Here is a 17,630-nt window from a genome sequence, read left to right on the forward strand (position 1 = left end):
GGGGCCGAGCGAGGGGGCGGGGCCAAGCGATGTGGGATGGGCGGGGCCACGGCGTGGGTGGGACCGAGCGGGGAGGGGGGGCCTGGCGGGGGCGGGGCCATGGCGGGCCTGGACTAGGGCCTGGCTGGCGCGAGCCCCTGCGACCTAGAAGGGGATGGCAGGGGACAGGAGACCGGGAGTCCCCCCCCTCGGGCCACCAGAGCCTGGCCCCTCTGGGGTCGCTGCCCCTTTTCATCCAGCGAGGAGGCCGAGAGACCCAGGGTGCCGCTTAGAGTACAGGATCTTCCCCCACCCCTTGAGCCTACACCTTGAACCTCTCCACCAACCCTTTTTTGTGAAGGGTATTTTCAAGATAGGGTCTCGTGAGCTATTTGACTGGTCTGGCTTTGATCCTTGATCTTCCTGATTCTGTCTCCTGAGTAGCTAAGGGTGGTGTTGGGACAGGAGACTAGTTAAAACAGAAAACCACGTTTACATGAACAAGCTGCCCTCCTCACAGCTCCTCAACGCTGAGTTTTCTCTTCCCAGAGCCCTGGGAATTTCCCTTAAGAGAAAGTCATCATCAAGCCCCAGGATGGGTTGCTCACACCTGTAATCCTAGCTACTCAGGAGGCAGAGATCAGAAGGATGGTGGTTTGAAGCCACCCTGGGGCAAATAGTTCCCAAGACCCAATCTCGAAAAAACCCATCACAAAACAGTCCTGGAAGAGTGGCTCAAGTGTAGAGTGCCTGCCTAGCAAGTTCAGACCCCAGTACCCTCAAATAGATAAATAATAAAAACAAAAAGGCTGAGGACTTGGCCCAAGAAGTACAGTGCTGACAGGTTCCATCCCCAGTACCCACTTCCCCGGAAAAAAAAAATCATGTGTACAGAGATACCGTAGAATTATCATTATTAAAAAAAAAACAAAAAGCAGGCACTCTCACTGAGCCACACCTCCAGTCCAATTTGCTCTGGTTATTTTGGAATTGGGAATCTTGAGAACTATTTTCCCTGGCTGGACTCCGATCTCAATCTTCCCAATCTCAGCCTCCCAAGTAGGTAGGATTACAGGGGTAAGCTAGGATTACAGCCTTACAGTTTATTTATTTCAGTACTGGGATTTGAACTCAGGGCCTACATCTTGAGCCACTCCACCAGCCCTTTTTTGTGGTGTTTTTTTTTTTTTTTTTTTTTGAGATGGGGATTTGAGGACTATTTGCCTGGGCTGGCTTCAAAACCTGGATCCTCCTAAACTCTGCCTCCTGAGTAGCTAGGATTACAGGCATGAGCCACTGGCGCCCAGCTATACAATTAATTTTTAACATTGCTAAAATTTCCTCCTTGAACCCTGTGCTTTGTTTCTTGAGGGAAATCACTAGTTCACTGAACAAATGTGGAAGGTCCACAGCATGACAGCCTTGAATCTAGGCTCTGTGAACACTAAATTTGTCCCAGGGATGAGGTCAGACTCTGCCACCCTTGGAACAAGCATGTCACACAAGGAAGTGCTTCAATAGGTACCAATGTGTCCATCAGGGAGTATCAGAAAGAAAAATAAAGCCAGAGTAGTGGAGGGTAGTGTGGGGGTGAAGGAAGGGTTTGGGGAGCTGGCCCTCCAGAGACCAAATGAAGAAGGTAGAACACGGGGACCCTAACATTTCTGCCTTCTGTGCAGGCAGGTTCATGGAGGAGGACATCCAAGAGCACTGGTGCTCCGAGTCACCTCTACCTGCTGAGCAACTCTTTCTCCAGCACACCTGGAAGGGCCATGTGGTGCCTGAATCTTTCTCTACAGTGCTTTCATTGACAAGCATGGTTAGGAAAGTCTCTTACTTAATGGAAAAAAATGTATTTGCCTTGCAGAAACCTTCCCTCTAAAACCACATAAAGTAAGAACCTTACTTTGTGCCTGGGGCGTGGCTCAAGTGATAGAGCACCTGCTTAGCACGCTTGACGCCCTGAGTTCAAACCCTCAGTACTGCCATAAAGAATCCTCACTTTGTTATTTGGCTGTTCTTCAGCTCTTGTTGAATATAGAAACGTCTTTTTGACGTTGCTAAGGCTGGTCTTCAACTGGGCTCACTCACTCCTCCTGCTTCAGCAGGAGACAGTGTGGCAGGACCACAGGTATTAACCACCTTGGCCACCAAATCTGGATGCCATTCTCTGTTCCCTCATGCTAGCTGGGTCACCACTGGGGTCCACCCCAGTTTCACCTGTCTTTGTTGTTTCTGTTAGCGACATTGTAGCCATCTTGGTTTATGTAAGCAGACACACAATGTTTGCACAAGCAGGAAATCTCCTAATGACACAGCTCTCAGAATGTATCAAGCTATGACTGTATAGGATTTTTGTATCTTTATTTTGTTCACATTATCAACAGGAGCCTTTTTCTTCTTATAAACAGTAACTGTATAAAATAAACACTCAAGCAAGGCTTCATGGTCCCACAGCTTCTGCATGGCAGAGCCAGGATTCAAACCAGGTCTGTGTGATCACCAAACCCTGGTTCCTAAGCTGGAAGTCAAGTCTAACACTGCAGTGGTAAAATATATGTTATATTTGTGTTCTACAAAAAAATCATAAAATACTTTTTTTTTTGTGGGCCTGGGGTTTGAACAAAGAAAAAAAAGTGATACTTCATGTATGAAAAGACATTCACAATTTGATTAAATGAAAAATAGGATACAAAGTTGAATGATGTCAGTTAATACTTTTCTTTAGTATAGAGCAGTCTTCCCATAGGACACTGAAGTTCACTGCAGGAAGATAAAGGAAGCTTTATAGGGATGGCATCAGTCAGACACCACCTTAACCAAATGACCAAAGTCCACCAGGAGAACAGTTGACATGGTGGGAGGAGTGATCAGGTGCTTAGAGATGACAGTCCCTCAAGTGGAAGCTCCAGCCAGAAATGTGATCACAAGAGAAAAACCAGATAGATCCCAACTCGGGCCAAGGGCCCAGTGCTGGTCCTGACTCTCTGAGAACATCAGGTCTGGGGGCCTGGTCCACATGAGGGAGTCCAGGGACAGGAGAAGTAAATGCCACATCCTGTCCTTGACTGGCCACTGGACAAGGGAGGGGGCATTTGGGGACAACTGGGAAAAAAATTCATTCTGCTAGAGATCAGAGAATAGCAATGAATGGGTATTATGTAACCATGGGGTGGGTCCTTTGTTCTTAGGAGAGTGTCAAGGGCAAGTATTTCCAGGTAAAATGTCATGGGTTAACAAGGAAGACTCACAAGGCTAAGGCACGGAGAGAGACAGACAGGCAGAGATCAGTGGCAGTGTGTTAGTAGGGGAATCTAACAAAATATTTTAGAGGCATTTTTAAAAAAGGAAGAAGGGCGCCAGTGGCTCACACCTGTGATCCATAGCTACTCGGAAGGCTGAGATCAGGAGGCTAGTGGGCAAAAAGTTTGGGAGACCACCTGTTAACAAAAAAAGGTGGAAGTGGGGCTGGTAGAGGAGCTCAAGTGGTAGAGCGGCTGTCTAGCAAGCATGTGGTTCTGAGTTCAAACCCTAGTGCCACAAAAAAAAAAAAAAAAGCTGGGAGTGGTAGCATGCTCCTGTAATCCCAGCTACTCTGGAGACAGAAATCAGGAGGATCTCAGTTTGAAGCCAGCCAGTGGCAAATAGTTCAAAGACCCTATCTCAAAAAAGTGATGGTGGAGTGGCTCAAGGTATAGAGCACCTTGCTTAGCAAGTGTGAGGCCATGAGTTCAAACCCCAGTCACACAAAAAACAAATACACAAAAAAAGTTAGTAGACCAAATTATGAATAAGATTCAGAGAAAAACCTATTAAAAAATCTTTAAAATGTCCTTAATGATCACCTATTTTATAGGTGTATCGTGATTTATGCTGTATAGAGCCTCAAGCAGGGGTGTTCTTTTGGGCACACTGTGTTTTGGGGAAATGGAACCTAGGTGAGAAGGATCCTCTGGAGAAAGGAGCCCCAGGTCGAAGCTTGTGTTGGAGTTGGGGGATGGGCCAGGGCTGAGCTAGGGTGTTAAGTGACATTTACTGGAGGACACAGTTTTGGACTAAGTTCCTGCACTAGGTTCCAGCAAACCCAAAGCAGACCAAACCAGAATGGACTCAACTCTGGCAGGTGCCAGGTCATCAACAGAAATTTTGAAATGGGGTCCGTTAAAAAAACAAACAAACAAATAAAAATAAACAGTCTGGTACCTGTGGCTCATGCCTTAACCCTAGCTATTGGGAAATTGAGATTAGGAGGATTGAGGTTTGAGGTCAGCCCTGGCAAATAGCTCTCAAAACCCCATCCTCAAAATAGCCAGAACAAAATGGACTGGAGGTGTGATTCAAGAGGTAGAGCATCTGCTTTGCAAGTGAGAAGCTCTGAGTTCAAACCCCAGTCCCACCAAAAAATAAATAAAAAACTAAAAAGAAAACCCAAGAGATACACAGCCACCAATCAGACCATCAGAAGGAGGGCAGTTTACCTGAGCTGGATAATAAGGAAATCTCTTCTGGTTTATTCCTTTAAAATGATCAATCTTCTGGGCCTGGTGATTGTGGTAGAGAGACTGCCTAGCAAGCATGAGGCCCTGAGTTCAAATCCCATACTGGAAAAAAAAGATGACCAATCCTGTTTTTGCTTTCCTCAGCCCTTTTCTGTTGGTAAAGCTGCGCACGCTGTTTTTGCTTTCCTCAGCCCTTTTCTGTTGGTAAAGCTGCCCTCTTCTGCTCCGCTCGCTGCAGTCCCTTTTCCAGATCCCAGAGGAAATGATACCTGACTCATGAGAAGCTAAGAAAAGCCAATTAGTTGGGAGGCTGAAACAAAGGATTGTGAGTTCAAGATCAGCCTGGGCTACATAGGAAGAACTTATGTCAAGGAAGGGAAAAAAAAAAAAGAAAAAGAAAAAGCTGTTGGGCACAGTGGCTCACTCCTGTAATCCCAGCTACTTGGGAGGCTAAGATTGGATCACAGTTCAAGGCCAGCCTGGGAAAATAGTTCTGGAGACCCCATTTCCAAAATAACCAGAGCAAAATAGACTTCAGGTATGGCTCAAGTGGTAGAGCACCTGTTTGTAAGCACAAAATCCTGAGTTCAACCCCCAGTACTACGAAAATAAATAAATAAAATAAAAGCCAATTAGCTTTTTAATCTAAGTTTGTTGATGGATATTTAACACTGGGCTGTGGGGAGAATGGATGGAGATGTCTGAAAGACTGAAGCAGGGCGGAGGGGAAAGAGGGAGAATGATGGCAGGAAAATCCAACTAAGACACTTTTTTTTGTTTGTTTGTGGAACTGGGGTTTGAATGCAAGGTCACTAGCACTCTTTTCGTGAAGGGTTTCTTTGAGATAGAGTCTTGAAAACTATTTGCCTGAGCCTGGCTTTGAACCTTGATCCTCCTGATCTCTGCTTTCTTAGTAGCTAGGATTATAGGCCTGAGCCATCAGTGACTAAAGCTACTAAGATACATTTTAAACATATATGTAAATATCACAATGTATCCCGCTGTGCAACTATTATATGCTAATAAAATCAGCAGGGTTGGGCTGGCCCCTCTCCCCTTGAGGTCTGATGAAGTGGCTGGGGTGGGGTGGGGTGGTCAAGAACTGAAGCAGTCAACTACTGTCTTTTCACAAGGGTGTACTTGGCCATGGATGCAGGGGTGGGGAGGGAAAGAGGGGCAGGGTAACTTGCTACAGTGTGGGGACAGTGGTAGCTGTCACACAAGAGACCCCTGGGCTCTACCATTTGAGGCCTGCCCCCCAGCCCCCCAGTATTGATCTTTATTGTATGGATCATAGATTGTGAAAATGTTTTCATTCCTGTTTTCTGCTCAGACATGTCCATTTTCTGAAAGCCTCTGTACTTGGGATCTTTTCCTTTCAACTGTAGTTTGGCTATGCCTGGCCTGGACAGCCAACTCATGCCCCTGTTCAACTCTATCCCCCCTCCCCTGCTAACTGGCTTGAGATATATATTTTGGTACTGGGGTTTGAACTCGGGGCCTTCACCTTGAGCCACTCCACCATCCCTTTTTTGTGAAGAGTTTTTTTCAAGATAGGGCCTCGTGAACTATTTACCTGGGGCTGGCTTCGAACCATAATCCTCTGGATTTCTGCCTCTCTTATTCCTGTTTTCTGCTCAGACATCTCCATCTTCTGAAAGCCTGTGTACTTGGTATCCTTCATTCGCCTGTAGTTCGGCTCCACCTGGCCTGGTCAGCCAAGTCATGCCCCTGTTGAGCCCTCTTCCCCTCTCCCCTGCTAACTGGCTTGATCTTACAATGTTTCTAAAATGATCTGAGAGAATCAGACTTGTTTGCTAGGCCATGAACACCCTCTGAACTGGACTTCCGTCACCAGCGGGCAGAGGACAATAGGGGTGATCAGGGTGCATGCCAATGGTGCAGGGTCAGAGGTCAGGAAGAGCAGCTGGAGGTGGTTTTCTCACTGCCCTGGGACTAAGGCAGTGACTCCCAGATGCCTCCTGCTACCTCTCTCCCTCCTCACTCCCCAGCATAGGTGCCAGAAGACCTGGCCACCTGAGGCTCTTTTCTTAGAGTCACTCATGGCCTTTACGTGAGCCACTGGGACCCCAGGCTCCTCAGAGGCTCTGCCTCAGGCCTAGGCTCCTACTCAGGCATACTCAAGCCCTTCCCAGTCTCACCTCCAGGCCCTACCCAGTCTCCACCCCCAGGACCTATGTAACTTCCACCTTGTTCCCATCCCAGATCCCACCAGGCTGGTCCCACTTTCTCCCAGACATCAACCAGACTTTGATGATTTTAGAATTTTTAAAATAAGCCAGGTGCTGGTGACTCATGCCTGTAATCCTAGCTACTCAGGGGGCAGAGATCAGGAGGACTGAGGTTCAAAGCCAGCCTGGGAAAATAGTTCAAGAGACCCTATTTTGAAAAAACCCACCACAATAAAAGCTCCTCTCTCTGCCTGTGCCCCAGCTTGCCTGTGACCAGCAGGGCCCTTGCTGTGGCCCTAGTTGATGTGGCCACACCACGGGAACTGTCTCCATATGCTTTCAAACCTCTGAAAACCTGAGTCAGCGCTGGGTACCAGTGGCTCACATCTGTAATCCTAGCTATTCAGGAGGAAGAGATCAGGAGGATCAAAGTTTGAAGCCAGCCTGGGCAAATAGTTTGTGAGAGACCCTATCTTGAAAAAACATTCATCACAAAAAAAAAGGGCTGGTGAATTGGCTCTGTGTGTAGACCTTGGGTTCAAGCTCCAGTACTGCAAAAAAATAAACAAATAAATAAAATAAAATAAAATAAATAAATAAATAGAAAGCTTGAGTCAGCAAGATGGCCACATCTGTAAGGTGAGTGTGTGTGTGTGTGTGTGTGTATGGGATGCTAGCTTTGCCTTGCCCCTGCTAGCTGGTCACAGAAAGGATGAATGGGTGAGTTTCAGCCACAGCTCCCCCATGACATGGCCTTTAGCCCTGGTCCTTCCCTGGTATCAGAGGCACAATGGCTCAGGCTCAGTGAGTAGATGGTGGGGGATGGAAAAGAGGCAGGGTCTCCACAGCTCAGCTCCAACAACCACCTGCAGGGCACCTGCATGATACTGACCAAGGACAAAGGTAGAAGAAGTGTCATCTGTCAGCACTCAATGCCTGCACTATTTGCTGTCAGCCACATCCTCTACATAACAGACACCTGCAGCACATGGTGTTGTTGGCACAAATACTGGCCCTGCTGCCTAATTTCAGTTTACCCTCCATGAGGTTAATGCATTTATTACCTTTATTTGGAGTTGCACCGATTTTTTGGTTCCTAAGACCAACGGATAACTACTATCCTTTAAAAGTAAGGAAGCCATATTTTTAGGTGTGGTGGCATGAGCTCTGTGTCCTGTACACTCTGGACTGATTCCTATCCTCTGCTCGTGGGCAGAGACAGCATCTGCCTCTTCTGCTCACTCCCTACCTTGCTCTGATTCCACTGAGATGTAGAATAAGACAAAAAGTGGGCAGGTGCAGGCCACGTCCCCTCTGTGCTGCCCCTGGCCCCAGGTCCTGCACCCTCTGTGCTACACTCCTGCTCCCGTGTTGTTCAGTGCAGTGGGATGAACTGTGTTCCCTTTTCCCCCCAAAAAATGTGGCCATGTCTCAATTCCCAGAACCTGTGACTATCACTTAACTGGCAAAAGATGAGATGGGCTTGTCTGGATTATCACAGTGGCCCCCCTAGAATATGGTGGACAGACAAACGTGAGAGAGGCCACGTAAAGACCAGCCAGAGACTGGATGGATGAGGCCAGGATTGAGGGACACTGGAGCTGCAGGCAGCTGGGGAGGCAGGACTCACCCTCCAAGCCTTGGCAAGAGTCTGGCTCTTCTCACTCTTCCATCCCTGTCTTCCAGTCTTGGTTGGTACTGCCTGATCTGTAGTCATTTGTTTCAGTGGCCACAGGACATTGGTACAGAACTGTGATTGCTCCTTGTGCTTCCTGTGATGTCACGTCCTCTCTCCTGCCACACAGCTTCAGCATCTCTCATCACACCTACTTTATTTTTGTAGTACTGGGATTTGAACTCAGGGCCTACACCTTGAGCCACTCCACCAGCCCTTTTTTTGTGATGAGTTTTAGGGCTGGTGGAGTGGCTCAAGTGGGAGAGTGCCTGCCTAGCAAGTTCAGGGCCCTGGGTTCAAGCCCCAATGCTGGAAAAATAAATAAAAGAAGCTTTTGTGAAAGGTTTTATAGAGATAGGGTCTCATGAACTATTTGCCTGGGCTGGTGTTGAACCACAATCCTCCTGATCTCTGCCTCCTGAGTAGCTGGGATCACAGGCATGAGCCACTGATGCCCGGCTGCATTTTTTTCATTTTTAATTTTTTTGGAAGTACTGGGGTTTGGATCAGGGTCTCCTATTTGCTATGCAGGTGCTCTACCACTTAAGCCATGCCCCCAGCCCTTTTTGCTTTTAGCTATTTTTCAGATTGAGTCTTGTGCTTTTGCCCAAAGCTGGTCTCAGACCTCCATCCTCCTGCCTCTACCTCCTACATAGCTGGGGTTATATGAGTACACCACTATGCCTGGTTCCTAGCTTGCATTTTAAATGGTATAATCTATCATGGATTGGTCATTTAGGGGTATTGATTCCTTGAGATATAGAAACCTTCCATATTTTGACACATTTCAAATACAATGTCAAAAATTTCATAATTCCATGCCAAAATCGTCAGAAAAACTTTTTTTTTTTTTTCAGTACTGGAGTTTGAACTTGCTAGGCAGGTGCTTGAGCTATGGCTCCAGCCCCATTTGCTCTGGTTATTTTGGAGATAGAGTCTTACTTTTTGCCCAGGCCAGCTTAACTTCTATTTTATGCTTCCTGTTGTAGCCGGGATGACAGGAGTGCCACAGCACCTAGCTGTTGGTTGAGATGTGGTCTCACAAACTATGCTCAGGCAGGCCTGGAGCCATCATGATCTCAGCTTCCCAAGTAGCTGAGATCCCATCGCCTGACTCCTACCCTAGGCCACTGGCTTCATTCGTGCCCCATGGGAGAGGCCTCCCCTGTCTCTCTGTTGACCACACTGTAGCTGCTTAGGGCTGTGGGGATGCTCTGGATGCTCCAAGATGATGGACATGCATTACTGGGCAATGTGGAAGCCCCAGGGCCGTGCAGCACCGGGTGGCCTTGGTCTTTTATTTATTTTTTTGCAATACGGGGGTTTGAACTCAGGGCCTACACCTTGAGCCACTCCACCAGCCTTTTCGTGGTGGGCTTTTTTGATAGGGTCTTGGGAACTGTTGCCCGAGGCTGGCTTTGAACCATGATCCTCCTGATCTCTGCCTCCTAAGTAGCTGGGATTATAGGTGTGAGCCATTGATGCCTGACCGCCCTTGGTCTCTGTACCAGCTTCCTAACCTTCCCTGGACCCTGCCAGGTATTCTTTGTCCTTCGAGTCCAATTAACTGACCCAAAGAGGGCCTTTCCTTACAGCCTGAGTGCAACACTGAGGGGGCCCAAGTCCTGTCCTTCTGTCCATCCTGACCCAGTGAAGAGGGCCTGGTATGGCTAAACCCAGCTGGACAGCACTGGCCACTGCTTTCACCCTGACTTCCCTGTATCTCCTACCCTTTTCTTTTTTCTTCATTTTCATGGCTACACAAATCACAAGATCTCAATGCAAACCCCCACAGTATACTCCAGCCCCGGGGTCCTCATGTCTGATGCCATGCGGCCTGTGCTCCCATATGCTCATGGCCTCCTGCCTGCAGGGCCCCACACACCCTGTATCCCTTGGCAGTAGCATGGGATCTGCAAACCCTCCTGCTCAGGCTCTCCAGGCACCTGGGCTGGATACTGGCCACTCCCCATCCAAAAACCAAGCACCAGTGCTGGAGTCACACTGGGCTTTCCTGGGAACCAAGTCAGACCTGTGGGTATGGACGGTCTGCAGGGCACATGTGTGCATCTGTGTGTATGTGTGCTGCCTTGTCTGCCTACTTGCCAGGTTCCTAAAGGCATGCTCAAAATGCCAACAACTAAGCAGTTAGCTCGGTAATCAGCGAGTGCCCAAGATCCCTTCAGAACTGAAACCTGACATCTCAATCCTGAGTCCTAGCTAAGAAGCTACAAGCAACACAGCCATCTTTCTGCTTTGCCAAAAATGAGCAAGGTGGGGGATAGGGGCCACACAGAGGCAAGAAAACCACCAAGAGTGGAGAAATTGGGCTCTGGCTCTAGTGGTCCTTGTGGGGAAGCAGAAATGACCAGTCCCCTAAGTGCAGGGGTTAAGAAAAGGAGAGGGCTCTTAGATCTTCCAGAGTCAACATGTTTGAGGCCAGTGAGTACCCAGCTGGGTGGGGACAGTTTGAATTCAGGGACTTGTGCTTGCAAAGCAGGCACTCTCTACCACTCAAGCCACTCCTCCAGCCCATTTTGTTCTATTTTGGACATGGGGGAATCTCTTGAATTATTTGCCCAGCTGGCCTCAAGCCATGATCCTTCTGATCTCAGCCTCCTAAGTAGTCAGAATTACAGGCATGAGTCACGGTGCATGGCTGGCTCCTTGACCATTTAGCATGTCAGGGGCACTCCTTTGTGCATGTCTTTTACACCACTTCTGTGCCCAGCACCTAGTGGTGAGGCAGGTGCAGTATGTCCTGGATGAGGTACAGGAAGGGGTGCTGAGGGAGCCCATGTTAGTTTTGGGATATGTAGGCAAGACCCATGGCCTGGGGCCAGGGTTGGGGGTGGGGGTGGTGCTACACCTTGGAAGGAAGGAGCCCGGGGTTACTTGCAGACATGAACCTTGTGTTCTCTTTCCTTTCCCTGGCATTGTTGGCTTCCCTGTGTATATCTGACCCCTCTAATGGTAGGAATGCAACAGAAAAGTAGTCTCCCCTCATCCCAGAGGCCAAAGGGGGTCCCTGCCATAGGCCTATGTGGGGGACACCTGCTGAGCCAGTGGCAGGAGGGGTTGGGCTCCTCACTAAGGGCAAGGGAGGGTCACAGGCAAAGGGTGTGAAGAGGCCAGGCTTGCTGGGCAGTCTGCTGGCCCATGGAGTGGGCTCCCCATGTGAACTTCCACTGGGGAGGTGAGCTGTTAGCTTTCTCCAGGGGACACAGGATCTGGTCTGAGTTTGAAGGTCCTTGTAGTCTCAGGGCAGCTCATATGGACCTGGAACCAGCATGAGGTGGGTGAGGGTTACTGGCCTAACAAGGGAAATCCAGGGAGATGAGACCTGGGGGTGCACGGGAGCCTGGTTGTGCCCCTTCTCCCACTGTCTTACCCAGTCCCTACAGGACTCCCACTGCAGAAGGGACTCCCTGCTCTGATCCACATATCCTGTGGCTTCTCTGACATTCTTACCATGGCCTGCTTTTCTGAGTTGCAGTGGGGTAAGCCTGTCACCTGTCTTCTGTCCCCAGTTTCCACCTGCCCATTTCCATCCAACACCACTACTTCCTTGCACCCCCAGGGGCTTTGGACATGCCAGACTAGTCACAAGGCTTTCTGCTTACTCTCCTTCCCTGGCACTGGGCTTTGGTAATTGCAGAACTGACCCACAGCCCAGACCCTTCAGTGGAATTCAATGCTAAATGGTCTTCAGGATGAACTTCTGGAGGGCAGTAGAGTTGTCCTTGAGGAAAAAGTAGGAAGACCAGCATAAAGGGAACAGCCCTGTTTTACCTCTCCCAGGTTCCCTCAGCTGTCCACACCCGGCTACCTGGGCTGCTCACTTAGCACCTCTCACCAGGACTGCTTTCTTAGATGACCAGGGCATACTGGGGTCAGCTCTGGGGCAGGGAGAACTGGAAAGGGAACGGTCTCTGCAGCTTCCAGGGGTCACAAGACCTTCCACTGCAGCAGACAGAAGACAGGTACTTGTAGTTACAGGCCTAGAGGAACCTGGGGACCAACAAGCAGGGGTGGGGCAGTGTAGAGGGGTAGAAGGTGAGGCTATAGGGCTTTGGGCACAGTAACCCCTGCAAGCATCCTGGAGAGGACTCTGGCTCTCACTCTTAGAAGTCTTTTTTCTTTTTTGTGGTGCTGGGGTTTGAACTCAGGGCCTATACCGTGAGCCACTCCATCAGCCCTTTTTTTTGGTGTCTGTGTGTTGGGGTATTACCGAGATAGGATCTCTGGAACTGTTTGCCTGGGCTGGCTTCGACCCAAGATCCTCCTGATCTCTACCTCCTGAGTTGTCAGGATTATAGGCTTGAGCCACAGGTGCCCGGCTTCTTGGAAGTCTCTTAATTTGGGAGATCAAACAGGCCAGGTGTGGCACTGAATCCCCCAGTAGCAGCTGAATTCTACTCTCAGTTGGAACTAAGTAGTATTAGACATCTCTTTCCATTTGCTATTTCTGCTGAGAGAAGGGAATGGGGTACAGGCCCTCCCAGCATTCTTTCTCACGTGTGGATGGAGAGAAGCCTTAGCCCATCACCTGGCCGCCCCTGGATAGCACTGGCTCTTGGACCACAGAGTTCATGGGGCTGGTGATGCCTCTCTTCAGCAAGGTGTCAGCCTGTGGTCCTGTCTTACCCTGCCCCACCTGCTGTGGGGCCAGCACAGGTGTCACACTTCAGGGGACTCCAAAGTCCTCTCGTCTGGTTCTGAGGCTTCTTTCCCAGAGGAGAAAGCAGATCATCTTACTGGCTTGTTTCACATCTGGCTCAAGTGTTTTGGGACTTTCACATCCAGAAAATCACAAGGTGGCATGTCAGGCCTGGACTCTGGTCCTGCCTGAGTCTCCTGCCCCCTAAATCTGTAACTGCCCCAGGGCATCACCACACGCCATCTGCTGTCTCCTTTATAGGCATGCATTTGCACACACATACACATACACTCCCACAAGCTGGCCCCATCCACTGATCTCCTGAACTGCAGCGAGCTTCAGCAACTGCTCCTTCCCCACTTGAAGAGGCTAGTTAAAAACAAGCTGAGCCAGCACCAGTGCTCACGCCTATAACCCTAGCTACTTGGGAGACAGAGATCTGGAGGATCACGGTCCAAAGCCAGCCTGGGCAAATAGTTCACGAGACCCTACCTTGAAAAAACCCAACATAAAAAAAGGGTTGGTGCAGTGGTTCAGGTGGTAAAGCACCTGCTTAGCAAGTGTGAGGCCCTGAGTTTTAAACCCCAGTACCAATCACAAAAAACAAAAACCTAAAAAACCTTCTGAAGTTGAGGGTTAGGTCATACAGCACCTGTCTACCATGCACAAGGCCCGGACTTCAATTCCAGCACCACAAAAAAAAAAAAAAACGAAACATTGAAGCAGAGCAAAATCAACTAGGGGAACACTTGTGTGATGACGCTGGGGCACTGTCACTTAGCACTGACGCCCTGCCAGCAGTGGTACCTGGTCCAGCAGGGCCTGATTTTCCCAGGTCCATCCAGAGCCTTTACAAATTACTATTCTCTTTGCAGGTGTTAAGGGCCACACGCTTGAGGATTGAGACCCCTGACTACATTAGCAGCTTCCAGAAGTCAAGCCTGTCCTGTGGTCACAATTCCCACTGGAAGGGTTCATGGCCAGTGACTTGGTGGACCAGCATGCTGAGCCACTTCAGGAGCACATTTGACCAGTCTGAGCTTTGCTCACCCAGATGTCCTTCCTCCCTGCCAGCTCAGTAGCACAGTGAGCCCTGGCTTCCCTACTATAGCCACTCCAGGGCCATCTTTCCAGAAGGTGCTTGAGTTGAGGCATGATGCCAGGTCAGCATGTGGACGGCAGGCTGGAGTCTGTGGGAACTGTTCTGGAAAGCTCCTCCTGCCCAGGCCAGGCAGGGCAGCCTCCACCCAGCTCTGATCCACTTGTCCCTGGTGGACACCGGGGTCCGGTGCCCAGCCCTTGGCAGCTCTTTCCACCCTAGGACCTGCTGCTTCCTGTACTGGTTGCCAGTCATGAGACCCTCGAGCAGCAGGAGAAACATACAGATTCTAAAGGTATTAATGACATAGGCCCTGGCAGGTGGCTGCCTGAAGGGTGGCAGGTCTGGGGTTGAGGCTCCACCCTAAGAAGGCCAGCACTTGGGCTCAGTATGGGCTACACAATGGTCTCCTAGCCAGGGAAACAGAAGGCCTATGCTGGTGAGGGGTCTCATCTATAGGTTGTATGTGCTGGCTGGGCTAAGAACTATCTTGTTAAGCTGACCCACGAGGCACGTGGGATCAAACAGGGATGCCCAGTGTGGAGCCCTTTACTTTAGGCAGAGAGTTTCAGGGACGGGAGACAGAGACATACAGGCCTGGGTAGCACTGGCTGCTTACAATGCCTTCTGCTGCCTGTGAGGGGGTGGAGAGGGCTGTGGCTTGTATCACATGGTAGGAAAATGGACAGCTGGCATTTCCCTGTCCATTAAGGAGGGGGCTGCTTCCCAGACCAGCAGGGGGGGGCCTGGCCACACCTGTTTTCTGGGGAGAGGCGGAGTATCACAATGACAGCACAAAGGCCATGGATAACTTAGTTTATGGGCCAAGCCAATGCAATGCAAAGTTGTTTTTGTTCTTTTTTTTTTAACCAAAATAAATAGATCTGACCCCGTGAAGGTCAAAGTGAGGGACAAGGGCCAGTTGACCCCCTGGGCCACCCTGCCTCCACCTGCTCCTGCTTCCAGCTTCTGACCTCCTTTGGCACAGTAAAGAAAGGATGCATCAAAAGTCTCCTTTGCGTTCCAGGGATACGGCAGAAACAAAGCGGCCAGGGGACCCAAGGAGGAGGTTGGGGACACAGGATGGTGGGGGGACAACAGGGGACCTGAAGGAGGAGGTGGGGAGTTACAGGACCAGGGGGGCAACCAGTGCCCTGGCTGTGGGACCCAAGGGGACTGCTGGGCCCCACACAGAGCCTATGGGCTCCAGGGGCTGGCTGGTCCCAGGCAGGGTGGGTGGGGCATGGTACCCACATGTAGCCCAAGACCTTCGAAGGGCAGCAGTGAAGGGTCACTGCACAGCTGGGCCTGTCTTCACTATGCCTCACAGACTGAGGCCTCCCCACTGCCTTGCAGTGTCCTCTCTGCTCACCCCAGCTGAGGTCCACTCTGGAAACCTCTGCCAGCTATAATTCCTCTGTAGCTTCTGAGGCTCAGCTCCGTCAGGACAAAGCTACCCCGAGTGGCAGATCTGTGCCTTGCTGGGTGACAAGTTGTCCAGCACCCAGCAAGCCACATGAGGTTCTGTTCCTGCTCTAGGATATGACAAGGGGGAGGGGCATGACCACAGCTGCCCTCTCCCAGACATCCTGCAGGTCTCCCACTCCTCGTCCTGCTCTCCAGGGCCTCCACAAAGCTGCTCAGCCTGACAGAGTCAGCACATGCCGGGCAGTGTCTGCCTAGAGGGGCAGCCAAGCACTCGAGGGGACACAGTCTAATTCCTATGAGCAGGGGGCAGTGTGCGGCAAAGCGAGGGTCAGAGGTGTGGGCAACGCTGAGGCACTATTCTTTAGTTGAGAAGCAAGGGGCGTCATGGAATAGGGGGGCCGTGGCCCAAGAAGCCCCAGGAGCGTCTAAGAGAATTTCTTGAAGGCGTCCAGGTCAAAGGCTGTGTCCAGGAAGCGCTGCAGTTCCGTCAGGTGGGTTTTCTTGTTGCCAGTGGCTGGAGCAGCTGCTGGGTCCCGGCCAGCATACCTGAAAGAAAGAGAGAGAGAGTGTGTGTGTGTGGTGTGTGGTGGGGGGGAAGACAGTGAGGGCAGAGGGTGGAGAATGGGCTCCGAGACTTGGAGAAGGTACTGCAGGCTTTCCTGGAAGGGACAGGGCCTCACCAGATGGGCTTGGCACGGTCAATGGTGGTCCGAAGTCTCGGCTTCACGTAGTCATAGTAGCCTTGGTTCTTGTGCTCTTCCTGGCACCAGGCCAGCTCAGCGTTAGGGTACTTCTGCGCCTCCTTCAGCAGGAGGTCGAAGGGGAATGGTGACAGCTGGGAAAGAGTGGGGTCAGGTCAAGAGAGGGACATTCAAGGGTGGGTGGGGTTGAGCAAGGGGAGGCTATTCCAGGAGGGAAAGGTCAGGCTCATCCCAGTAAATGATGTTCTAAGGCACCAGAGTCCAAAACCCCACAGGATGATGCTGGCACCCCGCTTCTGTACTGCCTACGCTCACCTGCTCAATCCTTGTAATGGCCACCTGCTCCTCCATGCCCCTTGTTTTGCGCTCTCGGGTGAGGTCATAGTACACCTTGCCCGTGCAGAAGAGGACCCTCTTGACCTTGTCTGGGCTGTGAGCTGCAGGGCCGGCTTCAGGGATCACCCGCTGAAAGTGGGTTCCTACAAGAGAATTTCCAGGCCAGGCTGGTTCTCTTCCCAGGGCCTGACCCCCTGCTGTTGTGTGAGCAGAGGGTCCATGAGACAGGCTGCGCCATGTGCTGCCCAGAGCACGTGGTTCAGAGAGGCAGAGAGACCTCCGCTGGCCAGCCTCTGATTCCTGTGGATTTGCTCAGATCAAGAGCCTGCTGTTGGTGGATCATGCTTGTAATCCAGGCTACTTGGGAAATGGAGATCAAGAGGATCGAGGTTCAAGGCCAGCCCAGGCAAATAGTTCACGAGACCGTATGTTGAAAAAACCCTTCACAAAAAAGGGCTGGTGTAGTGGCTCAAGTGGTAGAGTGCCTGCCTAGCAAGCATGAGGCCGTGAATTCAGACCCCAGCCTCACCAAAAAGGACAGTAAATTATGACACATAGATGAACCTAGAGGACATATGCTAAGTAAAATAAGCCAGTCACAAAAAAGACAAGTTGAGCATCGAGACTTTTTAAATTCAAAATCTGGAAATACTCCAAAATCTAACAACTTGAGTGGTGACATGACACCCCCAAGTGGAAAGTTCACATGTGAGGCCATGTATACAAGGTCATACGGGAAACCTATGCATGCTGGGTGGACTTGGATTCCACACAAGACATCCATATTATGTATATGCAAATGTTCCACAGTCTGAAAATCTTGAAATCCAAAATTCTGGTCTTCAGCCTCTTAAATAAGGGATCCTCAACCCTACTGTGTGATGCCACCTAAGACAGAAAATAGAATGCCAGTTGCCAGGGTGGGGAGAATACAGACATTTGGTTTTGCCAGATGGTAGAGATAGCTCACCACACTGCACAGGTACTTGATGACAATGAACTGCACACTTACATCTGCAACCCCAGCTACTTGGGAGGCAGACACAGGGAGGATTGAGGCT

At 50.3% G+C, this 17,630-nt stretch overlaps 1 protein-coding gene across 4 annotated transcripts in view; it reads right to left on the bottom strand.

The window, feature by feature from the left end:
- Positions 1-14,906: 14,906 nt before the first annotated feature.
- Positions 14,907-17,630, bottom strand: part of Ogdh (oxoglutarate dehydrogenase) — a 73,046-nt gene continuing 70,322 nt past the window's right edge. For all 4 annotated transcript variants that reach the window (XM_020163981.2, XM_020163980.2, XM_074065433.1 and 1 more), the window contains 3 exons: positions 16,549-16,712; positions 16,213-16,367; positions 14,907-16,078 (listed from right to left, as the gene is read on the bottom strand). In XM_020163981.2, the coding sequence (XP_020019570.1) occupies positions 15,958-16,078; positions 16,213-16,367; positions 16,549-16,712 (440 nt within the window). In that variant the 3' untranslated portion in view covers positions 14,907-15,957. The remainder of the gene's footprint in view (positions 16,079-16,212; positions 16,368-16,548; positions 16,713-17,630) is intronic.

This window comes from Castor canadensis, chromosome 2 (genome assembly GCF_047511655.1).
Source record: "Castor canadensis chromosome 2, mCasCan1.hap1v2, whole genome shotgun sequence".
In the NCBI taxonomy this organism is placed as follows: domain Eukaryota; kingdom Metazoa; phylum Chordata; class Mammalia; order Rodentia; family Castoridae; genus Castor; species Castor canadensis.